This window comes from Babylonia areolata, chromosome 28 (assembly GCF_041734735.1).
Source record: "Babylonia areolata isolate BAREFJ2019XMU chromosome 28, ASM4173473v1, whole genome shotgun sequence".
NCBI lineage: Eukaryota > Metazoa > Mollusca > Gastropoda > Neogastropoda > Buccinidae > Babylonia > Babylonia areolata.
The window spans coordinates 26,019,991-26,037,539 of record NC_134903.1 but is presented as its reverse complement, the minus strand read 5'-3'; the positions used below and the strand labels follow the sequence as shown (position 1 = coordinate 26,037,539).

Sequence of the window (17,549 nt, the reverse complement as noted above, 5' to 3'; positions counted from 1 at the left end):
AGTTTGTTTCAATGGACGGGGGTAATTTTAGATATCTTGCTTTTTACATGCTCAAGACAATTTTATTGGATATTTTTGTTAAGGTTTAAGGAGCTCGTCCAACTAGAGGCCACGAGCTAACATCGGGAATAAATTTATGATTGTATAAAACAGTACTGTTGTATATGGTAAATGATGATTTGTTTTAGGACATGTGAAAATACTGGAAGAAAGGGAGATAATTATTAGTCTATTACTATTAGATGCCGGCAAACATTGTTAATGTCATTCACTTAAAAAAAACAAAAACAAACCCAACCAACTATAGTGTATGTTTTCCATAATATTTGAAAAAAAAAACTGATATCTTTCGAAATAATTATTCATCAATGGTTTTGGGCTGCCAATGCATCTTCCTGTGCGCTCCTCGCTGAGTGCCGCCAGTTTTGTAGATGTTTTAGTTGTGACATGGTGGTTCCAGACCACCCGCCTCTCGGAGCCGGCGACGGATCCGCTGAGGGCTCCGCTGACGCTCTCCATACTGGGGGCCTGTCTTCCGTCCGCCAGCGTCAGCAGCACTCCTATTTTCATGTTTTATTTTTTTTATTTATCGTGGAAAACAAAAGACCATGCTGTGCTTGTGGTTTGACATCTCATTTACCAGTGCCCTTGTGGAGAATGTGACAAGACTAAAGCTGTAGTTGTGCTGCCGTTTTTTGTTGTTGTTGTTGTTGTTGTTGTTTGGGTAGTTGTTGTTGTTGGTTGTTGTTGTTTTTTTTTTGTATGCTCTTAATAATTTTTTTGTTTTGTTTTGTTTTTATTTACGTACATCTATAGACATATACAATCATTAAATGCATTACATAATTTTGTTTCTGTGTGGGCTTGTTGCGTTGTGGCGTCTGTAGTGGGGTGTCTTGGGGAGGGTGCACGTCCGCTTTAGCACGCGTGACAAATGGTGGAGATGCGGGGTACTTTTTAGCTAGGTTGTGTTTGGATCCGTCTTAGCTGGGTTAGGATATAGGTTAGAGGGACAGGTGGTAGGGTGTCTTGTGGTGTTGTATGTGACTGTTTTCAAAATGGTTCATGTTACCCTACAGTGATATTGCTGCACTGGTAAGTGCTTCGGGTAGCTGCTGTTGGTCTATGCACAGGGATTCAAAGTGTACATGTTTTGATGCATTGTAAGTAGCTGATAATCATTGTTGGTTTTGAGCGCTCTACGGTTAACGCGTCATTGGTCTGGAGGGTTGTCTCTGGTGGTTGAGGGTTCAATTGTTAGCGACAGTAGTTTCGTTGGGTTCGACACTGGAATCATGCCACCGCGTAAACAGCCTGCGAAGCAAGGTACGCCAGGCACTCCTGTGAGGACTCCCGAGCAGACTGACGAGCTGGCACGTTGGGTCAGAGATGAACTGGATAGACCAAAGGTGAGCGAGGTGAAGGGGGAGATAGCGGAAGAACGATCGGTTTATGAGAAGTATGCTGCGATTGCTAGCAAGTTAGGCTTGACTGGAGAGGCCCTCTCCAGATTCATAACAGATTCGGTGAAGGGAGAGGAGGAGCTGAGACTCAGGAAAGAGGAGTTACAATTGAAGCGCCAAGAGAAAGATGAGGGAAGGCTGTTTAGAGAGAGGGAGGAACTCAGACTCCAGCGTAAGGACGAAGAGGAATTGCAATTGAAGCGCCAAGAGAAAGATGAGGGAAGGTTGTTTAGAGAGAGGGAGGAACTCAGACTCCAGCGTAAGGACGAAGAGGAACAGGCTTTCAGAAGAGAAGAGCTTAAACTTCGGGGGAGAGAGGTAGAAGCTAGCGAGAACAGGAATATCAACTTAGATCCTCTGGGTGATAAGGACGACGTAGACGCTTATCTGTCACACTTTGAGCGAGTGGCTACCCTCTGTCACTGGAGAGAGTCGTCGTGGCCCACCAGACTTATAGCGCTGTTGAGGGGCAAGGCTAGGGAGGCAGTGTTGCGACTGGATCTGGCTGATCTTACCAGCTATGCTAAGGTAAAAGCGGCTCTGCTTAGGCATTTCCGTCTGGATGCCGACGCTTACAGGAAGAAATTCCGGGCACTGAGGAAGGATGCTGCTGAAACATTTGAACAGCTTCTCATTAGGATGCACGCTTGTTTCTCTCTGTGGTGCGTAGCTGCTGGCAAGGATGACAATAATGTTGAGGAGGTGAAAGATCTGTTCATGCAGGAGCAGCTCTACAATATTCTGTCTCCAGAGTTGATAATGGAGGTAAGGAAGGTCAGCGCAAAGAACGCTGATGACTTGGCTAAGGAGGCCACCGTGTTGGCCGAGGCTAAGCGAATGGGCCGAGAGGCTAAACATGAGCGGGGCACTCAAGAGCGGCCTGTGCAAAATCGGCACAATGTGCTTTTCCAACCGCCAACAGACACAAAGACCCCGCTCGAGCAAGGCAAGCAGGTCTCGCCTCAGGGTAGACAGGGACGGCTTAGATCAGCTGTTGTCTGCTTCCATTGCAAAAAGGAAGGCCACATTGCCCGGAACTGTCCACAGATGCATTATACGGCGGCAGTGGCTTGTCCTATGCAGGTTCCCCAGGGAGATACACCGACTCTGTGTGTCCCCTGTGCACGGAAGCCATACACTCCGCGCTGCATTGTCACTATTGAGGGTATGCCTGCAAATGGCCTGCGTGACACAGGAGCAGGCTACACAGTGGTGGCAGAGCGCTTGGTGCCTGCTGATGCATACACAGGTGATACGATGCCGGTCGTGTTGGCTGAGTCGAGGTGCCGGAATTTGTTGCCAGTGGCTGTTGTAGGCATTGCTTCCCCTTTCATTTGTGGGAGGATTCGGGTTCTGGTTATGAAGCGGCCGGTAGAAGAGGTCCTCATTGGCAACTTGGCTCAGCGGGAGGGCAGTGAGGAGCTAGAACACATACCAGTATACGCCAACCCATTGCTTGTAGGTGCAGTAAAGACCAGGGCGCAGACAAGGAGGGAGGGGTCGGTCCCAGAGGCCCTCTCCATAAAAGAGCAAGTGATAGGGACATCCCGTGCTGATCTGATCAGGTTACAAGAGTGTGACCCCTCTTTGGCGGCAGCGCGCGAGTCGTGTAATGAGGCCGTCAGCCACCAGACAAAAGGTGGCAAGGTGTCATACTGGAGGAAGGAGGGTGTCTTGTTGCGGAAGTTCGAAGGCCGTCATGAAGTCATTAACCAGGTGTGCGTCCCTCAGACTCTCAGGAAGGCAGTAGTGTCGCTAGGTCACGATATTCCGATGTCAGGGCATCTCGGGACCAAGAAGACCAAGGATCGGGTGTTTGCTTCCTTTTACTGGCCAGGAATGTGTGCAGACATTGCACGATACTGCCAGTCATGCCCCAAATGCCAACGCACTGTTGACAAGGGAAGAGTGCCTCGAGTGCCCCTGGTTAAGATGCCGCTGATGCAGGAACCGTTCGCGCGTGTGGGTTTAGACATCATCGGTCCCATCAAGCCCGCTTCAGAGTCAGGATGTCGTTACGTCCTTGTCATGGTTGACTTTGCCACCCGCTACCCAGAAGCAGTACCCTTACGTACTATCACCGCAGGGGTCGTAGCAGAGGCTGTGTTCAATCTGTGGACACGGACTGGTATTCCGTCATCAGTCCTCACTGACCGGGGAACTCAGTTCACTGGGCAGATCATGCAAGAGATGTATCGTCTCCTGGCAATCAAAGGACTTCAGACCACACCATATCACGCACAGTGTAATGGTCTTGTGGAAAGGTTCAATGGGACTCTGAAAAAGATGTTGCGGCGTCTGGCGCAGGAAAAACCACGTGAGTGGGATCGCTGGATTCCAGCACTCCTGTTTGCTTATCGAGAGGTACCCCAAGACAGCACAGGATTCTCTCCTTTAGAACTGCTGTATGGGAGAAGGGTGCGAGGTCCTATGCAGGTGTTGCGCGATCTCTGGGTGCACCCAGAACATCAGGAAGTCAAGACAGCTGCCGAGTACGTGGTGGATCTGAGAAACAGGATCGCCGAGTCCTGTGCAATGGCTCAGGAGAACCTGACCAGAGCAGCCACTCGTTACAAGCGTCATTTCGACGCAAAGGCAAAATCACGAACGTTCAAGCGAGGTGACAAAGTTCTCATTCTCCGACCGACTAAGGCTAATAAGCTGGAGTTAGCATGGCAGGGACCATATGAGGTGTTAGACCGAGTGGGCGAGGCTGACTACAAGTTGCGTGTGGGTGTCAAAGACAAACTTTTCCATGGGAACTTGCTCAAGCGGTTCATTGAAAGACACGCTGATGAATCCAAGGGTGCATCCATCCAGGCTGTGGTGGTTGAGGAGTCAGAAGGGGAAGGGACAGACCCGGTTTGGCGTAAAGATCTCCCCGTCATTCCGTTGGAGCCCACGGAAGGTCCCGAGGACGTTGTCATTGGGTGTGCGTCAGACCAGCTGGTGCATAAGTTACGCCTCTTGGTTAAAGAGTTTGGCGATGTACTAACTGATCTGCCAGCGTGCACACAGCTGGAGACCTGCAAGATAAAGCTGTCTTCAGATGTGCCCATCAGATCAAAGCCATATGCTCTGCCTTATGCTCAGCGTGACACGGTCCGGGATGAAATAAAGATGATGCTAAATATGGGAGCTATTGAGCCGTCCGTGTCACCCTACTCTTCCCCAATTGTATTGGTGAAGAAAAAAGACGGCAAGATCCGTTTCTGTGTCGATTACAGACGTCTCAACAAGATCGTAGAATTCGATGCAGAACCCATGCCAGAAATCGAGTACTTGTTCTCCAAGCTGGGTCAGAAACGAATCTTCAGTAAAATTGACTTGTCGAAGGGGTACTGGCAGATACCCGTGGAGGAAGAAGACCGTCCAAAGACGGCATTCTCCACTCCAGAGGGCCATTTTCAGTGGCGAGTCATGCCTTTTGGTCTCTGCACGTCAGGCGCGGTTTTCTCACGAATGATGAGGAAGCTGTTGCAGCCGCTGGGGTCTGATGATATCGATAATTTCATCGACGATATCCTCATCGCCACTGTCACAGATGAGGAACACGTCACTGTGATTCGTGCAGTGCTGGAGCGTCTACGGGAGTGTTCCCTGACTGCTCGCCCGACTAAGTGCGAGTTGGGGAGCTCTGAAATTTCCTATTTGGGTCACCGCATAGGGAGAGGCAGGATATGGCCCGAGGAGGATAAGATGGCAAAGATCAGAGAGGCGCCGTGCCCCACCACAAAGAAAGAGGTGCGAAGTTTCTTGGGGTTGGTAGGTTACTACCGCCGTTTCATCCCTCATTTCTCTGAAATCGCATTACCTTTGACTGACCTGACAAAGGGCGATCGTCCAAGGAAGGTGGAATGGAATGAGGCTTGTGAGCAAGCATTCACTAATCTGAAAGACCGTTTCTGTGCGCCACCCGTCTGCAGATTACCCGTTCCAGGGGAACCTTTTGTGCTCCGTACCGATGCATCAGGAACAGGCTTGGGAGCAGTCCTGTTCCAACAGAGTGATGGGGAGCTGCATCCTGTGGCGTGCGCCAGTCGGAAGCTGACGGCTGCAGAGAAAAACTACCCCACGATAGAGAAGGAGTGTCTGGCACTGGTGTGGGGAGTTTCAAAGTTTGAGTCCTACCTGTATGGGACAGATTTTGTTGTACAAACAGACCACTCCCCTTTACAGTATATGGAAAGGACAAAGTCAGCGAGCGGGCGTATTACCCGATGGGCACTTCAGCTGCAGCCATTCAGGTTTGTCGTCCAGGCCATTCCTGGAAGAGACAATGTGGCTGCTGATTATCTCAGTCGCCTTGGCTGCAAGTCAGAGCAATTGCTGAATGTGGCCCCAACATGTATATAGGTAGCTGCTATACATTATTAGTCCGTGACTTATTTTGTTTTGATTTAAACCAGTGGTTTAATCTTGGGAGGGGGGGTTATTGTCACGGACGACATAATGGTTCCGCTATTTTTTCTTTTCTTTTACGGTTATGGAGGGGGTTCGAGTCCATCTCATCCCCTCTTTCTTCTAAAATGACAAGCGAAGCTGGCGGAGGCTGGTGGGTCGCTGGATTATTTTTAGAGGCGGGTGTGTTTCGTATGCGCGTGCACGCTGTTTTCCATCGTGCGTGTTCCCCTTGCGTTCGAGCGTAGTGAGATCGTGTTATGTTTTCTATGGTTTGTAAGTGTCTCGTGCAATTGAACGGAAAAAAAATATATATATATGAAGCTGAGTGAACAGAGTGAGCGGAGTTCTAGTGCTTCAAATGCTCCTCGCCGGTTTGTCCCTAGCTTCACTCGAAGGGAGTCAGTCCTTGGAGAAGGACAGTGTAGAACCAGCGCTTAGCGGCTGATGTTCGTTCTTTTTCCTCTGTAAACGACTTTGTGTCCGCCAGTGGAACTGTTCATTTCTGTGTTTCGGTGTAGCACCCGTTGTTCGTTTACGGAACACTGTGCGGTGGCCAGTGGGTGGCTTTTGTTCTTGTCCTGTCAGCGTTTCTCCAGTTGCCTGGCGCGTCTTGAGGTGCTGTGCCTCCGTTTGAATCGTGGGGAAACGTCACGTCGCTCTAGGTAGGAGCTTGTGTTCCAGTCTTGTTTATGTATTTTTCTCCGTCGTGGTTCATTGTTACGTTTGTATTTTGTCTCCTGTTTGTGGTGACCTTTTCTTGTCACGGTTTATTGTGAACGTTATGAGCCTGTGAAGGGGCGATGAGTTGTCACTTGTTGCTAAAATGTTATATTGGAAATGTAAGGAATAAATATTGAAATTTAAGAATTGGGGAGGAGCTACATTTTTGACATGTCTGCCAAGTGGGAGTTTTTTTCAATGGACGGGGGTAATTTTAGATATCTTGCTTTTTACATGCTCAAGACAATTTTATTGGATATTTTTGTTAAGGTTTAAGGAGCTCGTCCAACTAGAGGCCACGAGCTAACATCGGGAATAAATTTATGATTGTATAAAACAGTACTGTTGTATATGGTAAATGATGATTTGTTTTAGGACATGTGAAAATACTGGAAGAAAGGGAGATAATTATTAGTCTATTACTATTAGATGCCGGCAAACATTGTTAATGTCATTCACTTTAAAAAAACAAAAACAAACCCAACCAACTATAGTGTATGTTTTCCATAATATTTGAAAAAAAAAACTGATATCTTTCGAAATAATTATTCATCAATGGTTTTGGGCTGCCAATGCATCTTCCTGTGCGCTCCTCGCTGAGTGCCGCCAGTTTTGTAGATGTTTTAGTTGTGACATGGTGGTTCCAGACCACCCGCCTCTCGGAGCCGGCGACGGATCCGCTGAGGGCTCCGCTGACGCTCTCCATACTGGGGGCCTGTCTTCCGTCCGCCAGCGTCAGCAGCACTCCTATTTTCATGTTTTATTTTTTTTATTTATCGTGGAAAACAAAAGACCATGCTATGCTTGTGGTTTGACATCTCATTTACCAGTGCCCTTGTGGAGAATGTGACAAGACTAAAGCTGTAGTTGTGCTGCCGTTTTTTGTTGTTGTTGTTGTTGTTTGGGTAGTTGTTGTTGTTGGTTGTTTGTTGTTGTTGTTTTTTTGTATGCTCTTAATAATTTTTTTGTTTTGTTTTTATTTACGTACATCTATAGACATATACAATCATTAAATGCATTACATAATTTTGTTTCTGTGTGGGCTTGTTGCGTTGTGGCGTCTGTAGTGGGGTGTCTTGGGGAGGGTGCACGTCCGCTTTAGCACGCGTGACATACAGACTAATTTCCAAGTAAACAATGAAATACTTTTATTTCAATTTATTCAAACAAACTTTCCACGAGGATGATTAAACTGTTTTCGTTGCGATGTGATTCGATTTAACTAGCACTGTGATTGCACCCACACACAAACCGGCTTCCTTGTGGATGAATAAAGTATTTTTGACTTGATTCGATTTAATGAGCCTTTGACTGCACACAAACTAATTTCCAAGTAGACGAATAAGATATTTATTATTTGATTTGATTTTACGAACCTGTGATTGCAAACGAACTTCTACCTGGGTAAATAAAGCGCTTTCGATGTGATTCGATTCCACTCAACTCTCTCCACACGAACGGCGAAAGAGACGACGTTAACAGCGTTTCACCCCAATTACTATCATCAAAATATTGCAAGCGGAACGCTCTTATACTGAAGAGGTGATTGTTGACAAAGAATACCACAATTCTGACGATGGAAGCTAAAGGTTGGGTCGTTCAGACACCCACTGGACATCCGAGGGGTCTGTGTAGAGGAGAAGAGAGGACTGGCCGTACTGAGTGAGTTAACGAGCCTGTGGTTGCACACACACACAAACTAACTTCCGTGTGGATGAATAAAGTATTTACGATTTGATTCCATTTCACAAACCAGTGGGTGCACACAGACTAATTCCCACATAGACGAATAATATTTTTGTTTGATTTGATTTAACCAGCCTCTGATTGCAAACTTACTTCCGCGTGGATGAATAAGCTTTCGATCTGATTTGATTCCGTTTAACGAGCATGTGATTGCACACAAACTAAATTCCTTGTGGATGAATAAAGTTTTTTTTTTTATTGATTTGATTGAACGAGCACAGTGATTGCATGTGAATAGATAAAATGATTTGATCTGAATTAGCGAGCATGTGATTGCACACACACGAAATAACTTCCTTATGGATGAATAAAAGTATTTTTGATTTGATTCGATTTAACGATTCGGTGACTGCCCAACAACCTTATCTCCACGCGGATTAATATCCTATCATATCAATATGAAGGCGTGTAGGCCTGATGAGACCTGTTGCCCGCTTGAAGTGGGGAAGAAAGAGTCCCCACATATAAGCATTTTCCAACATTGAGTGCGTTATGCTTGCCAGTTCATAAGTCAAGAAATATCTAGATGAGTTTTGTATTTAAAATTCTGAAAATAAATGTCAAGATTTTTTTTTTTTTTATTCAAGTATTCACTGTTCCTGCAGAAACAACATCTTGTGGCAAATTACTCCAAACATTTGTTACTCTGTTAGTACCAAAATAAATAAAATAAAATAAAATAAAATAAAAGTAATTTCAATCTGATTGGCTGTGCCCAGGGGAGGAGGGGACGGTGGGCCAGGAGGAGGAGGAGGGAGGGAGGAGGAGGACGGTGTATGAGGAGTGGCTGAAGCTGAAGAGGCCCGAGTTCTCGCTGGACAAGCCCTGGATCTCAGACCTTCCTGGGGACAGCGATCACAGCCCCTTCCTGTACCGTCTGGGCATCTCGTCCATGTCTGCTGCCTTCACCTATAACATCAAGGTGTGTGTGTAGGGGGAGGGGAGTGTTGGAATGGGGGAGGGTTGTGTGTGTGTTGTGCTAGTGTTCGTGTGTGTCTGTGCGTATGTGTCGTTGTCACAGAAGTACTTATGATAAAGGAGTACTTATCGTTACCACATGTGTTGTCGTTATCACGAGAGTGCTAATCGTTAACGTTATCACAGGAGTACCGGCCGTTACCGCAGGAGTACATATCGTCATCACAGGAGTACTTATCGTTATTGTGACAACAGAAGAACTTACCGTTGCAGTTGCTACAGGAGTAATTATCATTACCACATGAGTGCTTATGGTTATGACAGGAGTGATTATCATTATCGTAGTCACTGGAGTTCTTACCGTTATGGTTATCACAGGATGGCGTATTGTTATGACATGAGTACTAATCGTTATCGGTATCATAAGAGTACATATCATTACCACATGAGTAACTATCGTGATCGTTATCACAGGATTTGTATTTGTATTTCTTTTTATCACAACAGATTTCGTTTGCTGTGTGAAATTCGGGCTGCTTTCCCCAGGGAGAGCGCGTCGCTACACTACAGCGCCATCCATTCTTTTGTATTTTTTCCTGTGTGCAGTTTTGTTTTTCCTATCGAAGTGAATTTTTCTGCAGAATTTTGCCAGGAACAACCCTTTTTGTTGCCGTGGGTTCTTTTACGTGCGCCAAGTGCATGCTGCACACGGGACTTCGGTTTATCGTCTCATCCGAATGACTAGTGTCCAAACCACCACTCAAGGTCTAGTGGAGGGGGAGAAAATACTGGCGACTGTGCCAGGATTCGTTCCAGCGCGCTCAGATTCTCTCGCTTCTTAGGCGGACGCGTTACCTCTAGGCCATCACTCCTGGTGATGGCGTACTATTCTGACAGAAGTACGAGTCATTACCACATCAGCACTAACCATCACCACAGGAGTACCCCAACCTGCCCACCTACCCGGTCTACGGCACCCTGAACGACACCTACGACTACTTCCACGCCCACGTGGACCCGGACTTCAACCGGACCACGGCGCTGGTGCGCGTGCTGTGTGACGTGATCCTGCGGCTGGCGGACTCGGCCGTGCTGCCCTTCAACGTGCGGGGCTACGGACTGCTGCTGGACAGGGGCCTGACCCACCTCAGGGGACGTGCAGGGCTGCTGCAGCAGGCTGGTCTGGACATTGGTCAGTGGGGGGGGGGGGGTGTTGTGGAGGGTGGGGGTGGGGTTTGTGTGGAGGTAGGTGGGGTGGGGTGTTGTTGTGGGAGGGTGGTTGTGTGGAGGGAGTGGGGGAGTGGTGTGGGGGGTTGTGTGGAGGGAGTGGGGGAGTGGTGTGGGGGTGTTGTGTGGGGGGTTGTGTGGAGGGAGGGGGAAGTGGTGTGGGGGGTGTTGTGGGGAGGGGGGGGGTTGTGTGGAGGGAGGGGGAAGTGGTGTGGGGGGTGTTGTGTGTGTGGGGGGGGGGTTGTGTGGAGGGAGGGGGAAGTGGTGTGGGGGGTGTTGTGTGTGTGTGGGGGGGGTTGTGTGGAGGGAGGGGGAAGTGGTGTGGGGGGGTGTTGTGGGGGGGGGGGTTGTGTGGAGGGAGGGGGAAGTGGTGTGTGTGGGGGTTGTGTGGGGATCAGTGAGTGGTGGTGTGGGGATCAGTGAGTGGTGGTGTGGAGTGGTGGTGTGGAGATCAGTGAGTGGTGGTGTGGAGATCAGTGAGTGGTGGTGTGGGGATCAGTGAGTGGTGGTGTGGAGTGGTGGTGTGGAGATCAGTGAGTGGTGGTGTGGGGACTGGAGGGGTGTGATTGGCGAGTTCCACTATCAGTTTCTCAAGAAGGCGTCACTGCGTTCGGATAAATCCATGCGCGCTGTAGACACCAACTCTGCAAGGCAGATGCCTGACAGGCAGCACAGCCCAACGCGCTTAGTCAGGCCTTGAATGCATGCATGTGTGTACCTGTCAGAATGGATTTCTGCTGCAGAATATTTACCAGAGGACAATTCTTTTGTTGCCATGGGTTCTTTATCTGTGCACCAAGTGCCTGCTGCACACGGGACCTCGGTTTATCGTCTCATCCGAATGAATGGCTAGATGCTCAGCTTGATTTTTCCAGTCAAACTTGGCAGAAAGGGCGAGAGCGGGATTCGAACCCAGATCTCCACGGACAGTTTATTGGCAGTCTTAACCATTATGCCCCCTTCCTCCTTGATTGGGTTTTGAGATTGGTGAGTGGTGGTGGGAGCTGGCTTTGATGGTGATGATGATGATGATATGGATACTTACACAGCGCATCTCCTCGGTCAGAGACCAAGCTCCAAGCGCTTTACAAACACGGGGTCATTTTCACAACAGGCTGCCTACCTGGGTAGAGCCGACTGACGGCTGTCATTGGGCGCTCGTTTCCTGTGTCATTCAATTAGGTTTCAGTCACGCACACAGAAACGCACTCATACATATATGTAACGTTTTACGTGTGTGACCGTTTTGCTTTTATTTACCACGCCACATAGGCCGCCATATTCTTTTTTCGGAGGGGGGGGCATGCTGGGTATTGGTGAGTGGTGTCGTAGAGATTGGGTGTGGAGATTGGCTGTAGAGATAGGATGTGGAGATAGGGTGTGGAGATTGGCTGTAGAGATAGGATGTGGAGATAGGGTGTGGAGATAGGGTGTGGATATTGGGTGTGGAGATAGGGTGTGGAGATTGGGTGTAGAGATAGGATGTGGAGATTGGGTGTAGAGATAGGATGTGGAGATTGGATGTGGAGATTGGGTGTGGCGATATGATGTGGAGATTGGATGTGGAGATAGGATGTAGAGATTGGGTGTGGAGATAGTTAAGTGGTGGTGTCTTTATCTTCTGAATGTTGTGCGTGTGTGTGGAACTGCAATTTGTTGCATGTACATTGTGTGTGTGTGTGTGTGTGTGTGTGTGTGTGTGTGCCTGTCTGTCTGTCTGTCCGTGCGCGTGCGCTCGCGCGCATGTATGTATGAAAGAAAGATTGGTGGATCGATTGGTTGTTCGATTGATGATTGTTTCCTTTATTTCGGTACTTTTGTTCTTTTTCTTTTTTTTGTTGTTGTTGTTCATTTAATTGACATAACTGACCAGTTAAACCGACAAATAAAGGTTCACTTTATACAGCAAACGCATGCCTAATATTACATTTTTTTTCACACACACACTGAAATGAAAATCATCATTCTAATTCCAGAGCTGTTGGAGTCGGCCAAAACGAACTTCACGCATGCTGCCGAGATCTTCCATTCCAACTACAGCAGTGTGGACATCCACACCCTCAGGTCAGTGGTCACCTGGTCAGTGTGGGCAGTTCTTTGTGTGTATGATGGCCAGTACTGTCCATTCTTTGTGTCTGTGATGGGCAGTACTGTCCATTCTTTGTGTGTGTGATAGTCCTGTCCATTCTTTGTGTGTGATAGTCCTATCCATTCTTTGTGTGTATGATGGCCAGTACTGTCCATTCTTTGTGTGTGTGATGGGCAGTACTGTCCATTCTTTGTGTGTGTGATGGGCAGTACTGTCCATTCTTTGTGTGTGTGTGATAGTCCTGTCCATTCTTTGTGTGTGTGTGATAGTCCTGTCCATTCTTTGTGTGTGTGATAGTCAGTCCCGTCCATTCTTTGTGTGATGGTCAGTCCCGTCCATTCTTTGTGTGTGTGATGGTCCTGTCCATTCTTTGTGTGTGTGATGGTCCTGTCCATTCTTTGTGTGTGTGATGGTCCTGTCCATTCTTTGTGTGTGTGATGGTCCTGTCCATTCTTTGTGTGTGTGATGGTCCTGTCCATTTTTTGTGTGTGTGGTGTAATGGTCAGTCCTGTCCATTCTTTGTGTGTGTGATGGTCAGTCCCGTCCATTCTTTGTGTGTGTGATGGTCAGTCCCGTCCATTCTTTGTGTGTGTGATGGTCAGTCCTGTCCATTCTTTGTGTGGGTGATGGTCAGTACCGTTATTTCTTTGTGTGTATGATAGTAATGTCCATTCTCTGTGTGTGTGATAGTAATGTCCATTCTCTGTGTGTGTGATAGTAATGTCCATTCTTTGTGTGTGTGATAGTCCTGTCCATTCTTTGTGTGTGTGATGGTCAGTCTTGTCCATTCTTTGTGTGTGTGATGGTCAGTCCTGTCCATTCTTTGTGTGTGTGATAGTCCTGTCCAGTCCATTCTTTGTGTGTGTGATGGTCAGTCCTGTCCATTCTTTGTGTGGGTGATAGTCCTGTCCATTCTTTGTGTGTGTGATGGTCAGTCTTGTCCATTCTTTGTGTGTGTGATGGTCAGTCCTGTCCATTCTTTGTGTGTGTGATGGTCAGTCCTGTCCATTTTTTGTGTGTGTGATAGTCCTGTCCATTCTTTGTGTGTGTGTGATAGTCCTGTCCATTCTTTGTGTGTGTGATGGTCAGTCCTGTCCATTTTTTGTGTGTGTGATAGTCCTGTCCATTCTTTGTGTGTGTGATAGTCAGTCCTGTCCATTCTTTGTGTGTATGATAGTACTGTCCATTCTTTGTGTGTGTGCCCCCAAGGCAGCAGCACTGAGGGCCAGTGTAATCTTGCTTCCGAGTTTGAGAGTCATAGTCCTTCACTCAGCTTATTTCACAGATTGGCGTAAGTTTACAGTTGGGCCAACAGCAGAGTGAGAACTGTATTATCAGTGGTTTCTCCATTGTAATGGGAAATCACTTACAGCTCAGTCTTTTGTGGAGGACTATGACTTTCAAACTTGGAGGCAAAATTACACTGGCTCTAAGTGCTGCAGCCTTGTGGGGTTAGCTGGCCTTTGGGAACCATTCCAACGCCGACTGTCCTAAAAACCCTCTTGGCTGAGAGAGTGGGGACGTAACATGGGCAAGACACTCTCCACTATAATCGGATAGTTGGGACATAGTTACCTCCTCTGCTGTTCTCATGATCCTGGTCGAACACGACGGACTATCATTAAAAAAAAAAATCTGAAAAAGAATTTCCATTGCAGTGGAGAGACCATCAAACACTTTGCTGTTGGCCCAGTTGTGAGTTTCCGTCAGTCTGTGATATGAACCGAGTTGTGGGTCCATGGTGACCTGCCCACTGCCCCGTGTGCCTTCTGGCCTGTAGGGCAGTAACGAATAACCGCAGCTCTGGCGTGTTTTGGGCCAGTCACTGAATGGTACTATTCTTGTACCAAGCATTCTTGTCTTCTTCATATCTGCATGAGATTCTTTTAAAAACATGTGTTATTTTGTTGATTCTACATGTGTGTTTGTGTATGCATAAAACTATTTTTCCTTTAATTGTAGATCGATATTCATGACAATAATCAAAACACATTTTGGTTCAAAAGAATGTTGTTTTGTTTTTGTTTTTTATTTTGAGTAAACATATATTTATGTATGCATGCGCGCGTTTGTTTATTCACACGGAGTGACCCTTGTGTGTGTGGTGTGGTGTGTGTGGTGTGGTGTGGTGTGTGTGTGTGTGTGTTATGCAGTGAGTTCGAGGTTCGCTACCTGAACGACAAGATGATCCGTGTCTCCCGGGCCTTTGTGCACCCTGCAGGGGTCATGGCTCAGCCCTGGTACAGGTGAGGGAGGGGGGACGTCTTTTCACCGCAGCCATACCAAACATAACGAAAACAAAAACAAAACCAAAAAATACATTGCAAGCAGTCAAGGCAAAGAGTTTATTCCTTGCACCCGTTGTGGGGGCATTGAAACTTCACATATAACCACAATTGTAGTTTATTCACATACGTGTAGTTTATGTACACGCATGTGTTTTATACACACTTGTAGTTTATGCACATATGTTTATACAGACACGAGTAGTTTATTTACACGCATGTAGTTTATACACACACATGGAGTTGATACACACATGTAATGTATACACAAACCGTATATACATAGACTTTAACACTAAAAATGAAAATCTTACATGCACCGTTAACCGTTTTGCCTGCCTTTTTTTCAGTGTTTTCTTCAACAGATCACATTGGTCCCTTTTCTCCCTGCCTCCCGTTCCCCTTCTGTCTCAGTACTAGAAATACCCCCTCCTCTCTCTCTCTCTCTCTCCAGGAACATCCTGATCGCCCCACACCCAAACAACACACACACACACACCCGGTTTAACTTACCCTTTTTTTTTTTTTTTTTTTTTTTTAATTTTCACCTCCTCTCTCTCTCTGTCACCAGGAACATCCTGATCGCCCCACACCCAGAGAACCTCAACGAGGAGATCGTCTTCCCTGGAGTCGTCACGGCCCTGCTTCAGGCAGAGGATGATCCCACCCCCTCCACCACCACCACCTCCTCCTCCACACCCACAGGGGCTGGAGGAGGAGGAGAAGCAGCAGAGCTCAGCGACTGGAAGAACGAAGCACGCCGCCAGTTCGCCATCTTGGTGGTCTGTCTTCAGCGCGCACGCAACATTCTGCTGGAGAGCTTCCCCGCTGATGCTTTCAATGACTCGTGGTGAAAGGGTTAAAGGGGGTGGGGGTGGAGGGGTGGGGTTTGAGGGCGGCGGACGGGTGCGGGAGGGGGAAGGAGGACATGTGTGGAGGTGGTGGTGGTGATAGATTTGAAACCATTTGTGGTGAAGGTTGTGTGTTCGAGGACTGGAGAGGGTTGGTGTTGGGGACGGGGGTGTTGGCTTGGGTGTGGGGATGTGTGTGTTGGTTTGGGTGTGGGGGGGGAGGGGGGGTAAGGTGTTGGGGAGCTGAGATGGGATAGGGTGTACTTTTTGTTTTTGCTTCTATTGATTCATTATCCATACTAGATTCGCTTTCATGATGACAATGATAATAATTATTCATTCATCGATTTTGACATGTATGTGTTTACCCAGTGCGTGCGCATGAAAACATTCAGCTGGAAAGTGTGTGTGTGTTTCTGTATTCATCTGTTGAGTTAGATATATATATATATAGAGAGAGAGAGAGAGAGAGAGATGTGAGTGTCTGCGTCTGTGTGTGTGTCTGTGTCATTTATCTGTTTTCGTATTGGTCAGTTTCTTTATCTGTAGTAATATTTTGACGATTCTGTTTCTTCTTCTTTTTCTTTTTTCTTTTTTTTAATGACATTCACGTGGAAAACAGAAACTGGCCAGTTCGAAAACAGTGAGGAGTGAACTCTTTTTGGTTTCTTGGGTACATTCTGAACATTTATTACATTCTCTTCTTATCAGTTGTTGGGTGTTTTAAGGTCGGTTTTGTTGTTGCCCCCCACCCCCCCTTTTTTTTCATTTTCTTATTCTTACAATGACGATGGAATTTCGATTCCACTTCCAGACACATGTTCCTTCCTTTAACTTGACTTTTCTTTTTTACTGAGGGGGTGGGGTGTTTTGTTTTTTGAATAATAATCAGGGATATGGACGAGGGTCAGAATTTTCACTTCGGCTTATAATTAATCGTAATAATGTGACGAATGTTGTACGATGCTTGTTATGATGATGATGATGATGATGATGGTGAATCTTTTTTTCTGAGCTTCATGATTGACATACGTTTCGGTACCAAGACATGTGTGCTTTTTTTCCCCACATGGAGGAGACAATGGTGTGGGTTGGTTATTTGTTTGCAGAGGCGCACACGGTGTGTGTGTGCGTGTGTGTGTAAGGGGGGTGGGTATTTTTTCCCTCTTCAGATCTCAAAGATTCGGGACTTTTTGTTTTTTAAGGCTTGATACTGTTGTTAACATCCTGACGTCTGTTGACTGATTGGTTTGATAACTTTTCGGAGTGAAGTTAAAACTCTTCGCTTTAGTCTCTCCACCCCTCCCCCCCTAGAACCTGCACAGAACCAGATCTGCTCAAAGGAAACGTATATTTATTAAAATACTGTGTTGAAACTGGGGAGCTGTTTAATCGGGTACCAGAACCAATATTGGGGCATGCAACATGTATTTCTTCACTTTTCTTTCTGTTAGGATCTCTCTCTGTCTCTGTCTCTCTCTCTCTGTTTCTGTGTGTGTGTGTGTGTGTGTGTGTCTGTCTCTCTCTCTCTCTCTCTGTCTGTCTTTCTGTCTCTCTGTCTCTCTCTCTCTCTCTCTCTCTCTCTCTCTCTGTCTCTCTCAACCAACGGTTCAATAACACACGAAAACAGATTCGTGTGTGTTTATGCTGTTAAGAGTTTAGTTTTAAACTGCGGACTTGGGTTTTAAAAGTCGCTTTTAAACTGGCTGGGCCAGGAATTATGTGTATTGGAATCACATGCTTTTTGGTCTCAGTGTCGACTTTTTGATTTTCAGAATTCTTTTTAACAGGGGGAAAAAAAAGATTTGTGTTTAATTTATTGTGCAGAATTTTAACAACTGACTGG

The 17,549-nt window shown here is 46.8% G+C and overlaps 1 protein-coding gene across 1 annotated transcript in view; it reads left to right on the top strand.

The window, feature by feature from the left end:
- LOC143301872 (N-acetylated-alpha-linked acidic dipeptidase 2-like) overlaps positions 1–15,707 on the top strand; it is a 229,442-nt gene extending 213,735 nt beyond the window's left edge. Inside the window, exons 16-20 of the mRNA XM_076616288.1 lie at positions 9,053–9,255; positions 10,191–10,443; positions 12,455–12,542; positions 14,721–14,813; positions 15,424–15,707. Of these exons, the coding sequence (XP_076472403.1) occupies positions 9,053–9,255; positions 10,191–10,443; positions 12,455–12,542; positions 14,721–14,813; positions 15,424–15,706 (920 nt within the window). The 3' untranslated portion in view covers position 15,707. The remainder of the gene's footprint in view (positions 1–9,052; positions 9,256–10,190; positions 10,444–12,454; positions 12,543–14,720; positions 14,814–15,423) is intronic.
- The last annotated feature ends 1,842 nt before the right edge of the window (positions 15,708–17,549 follow it).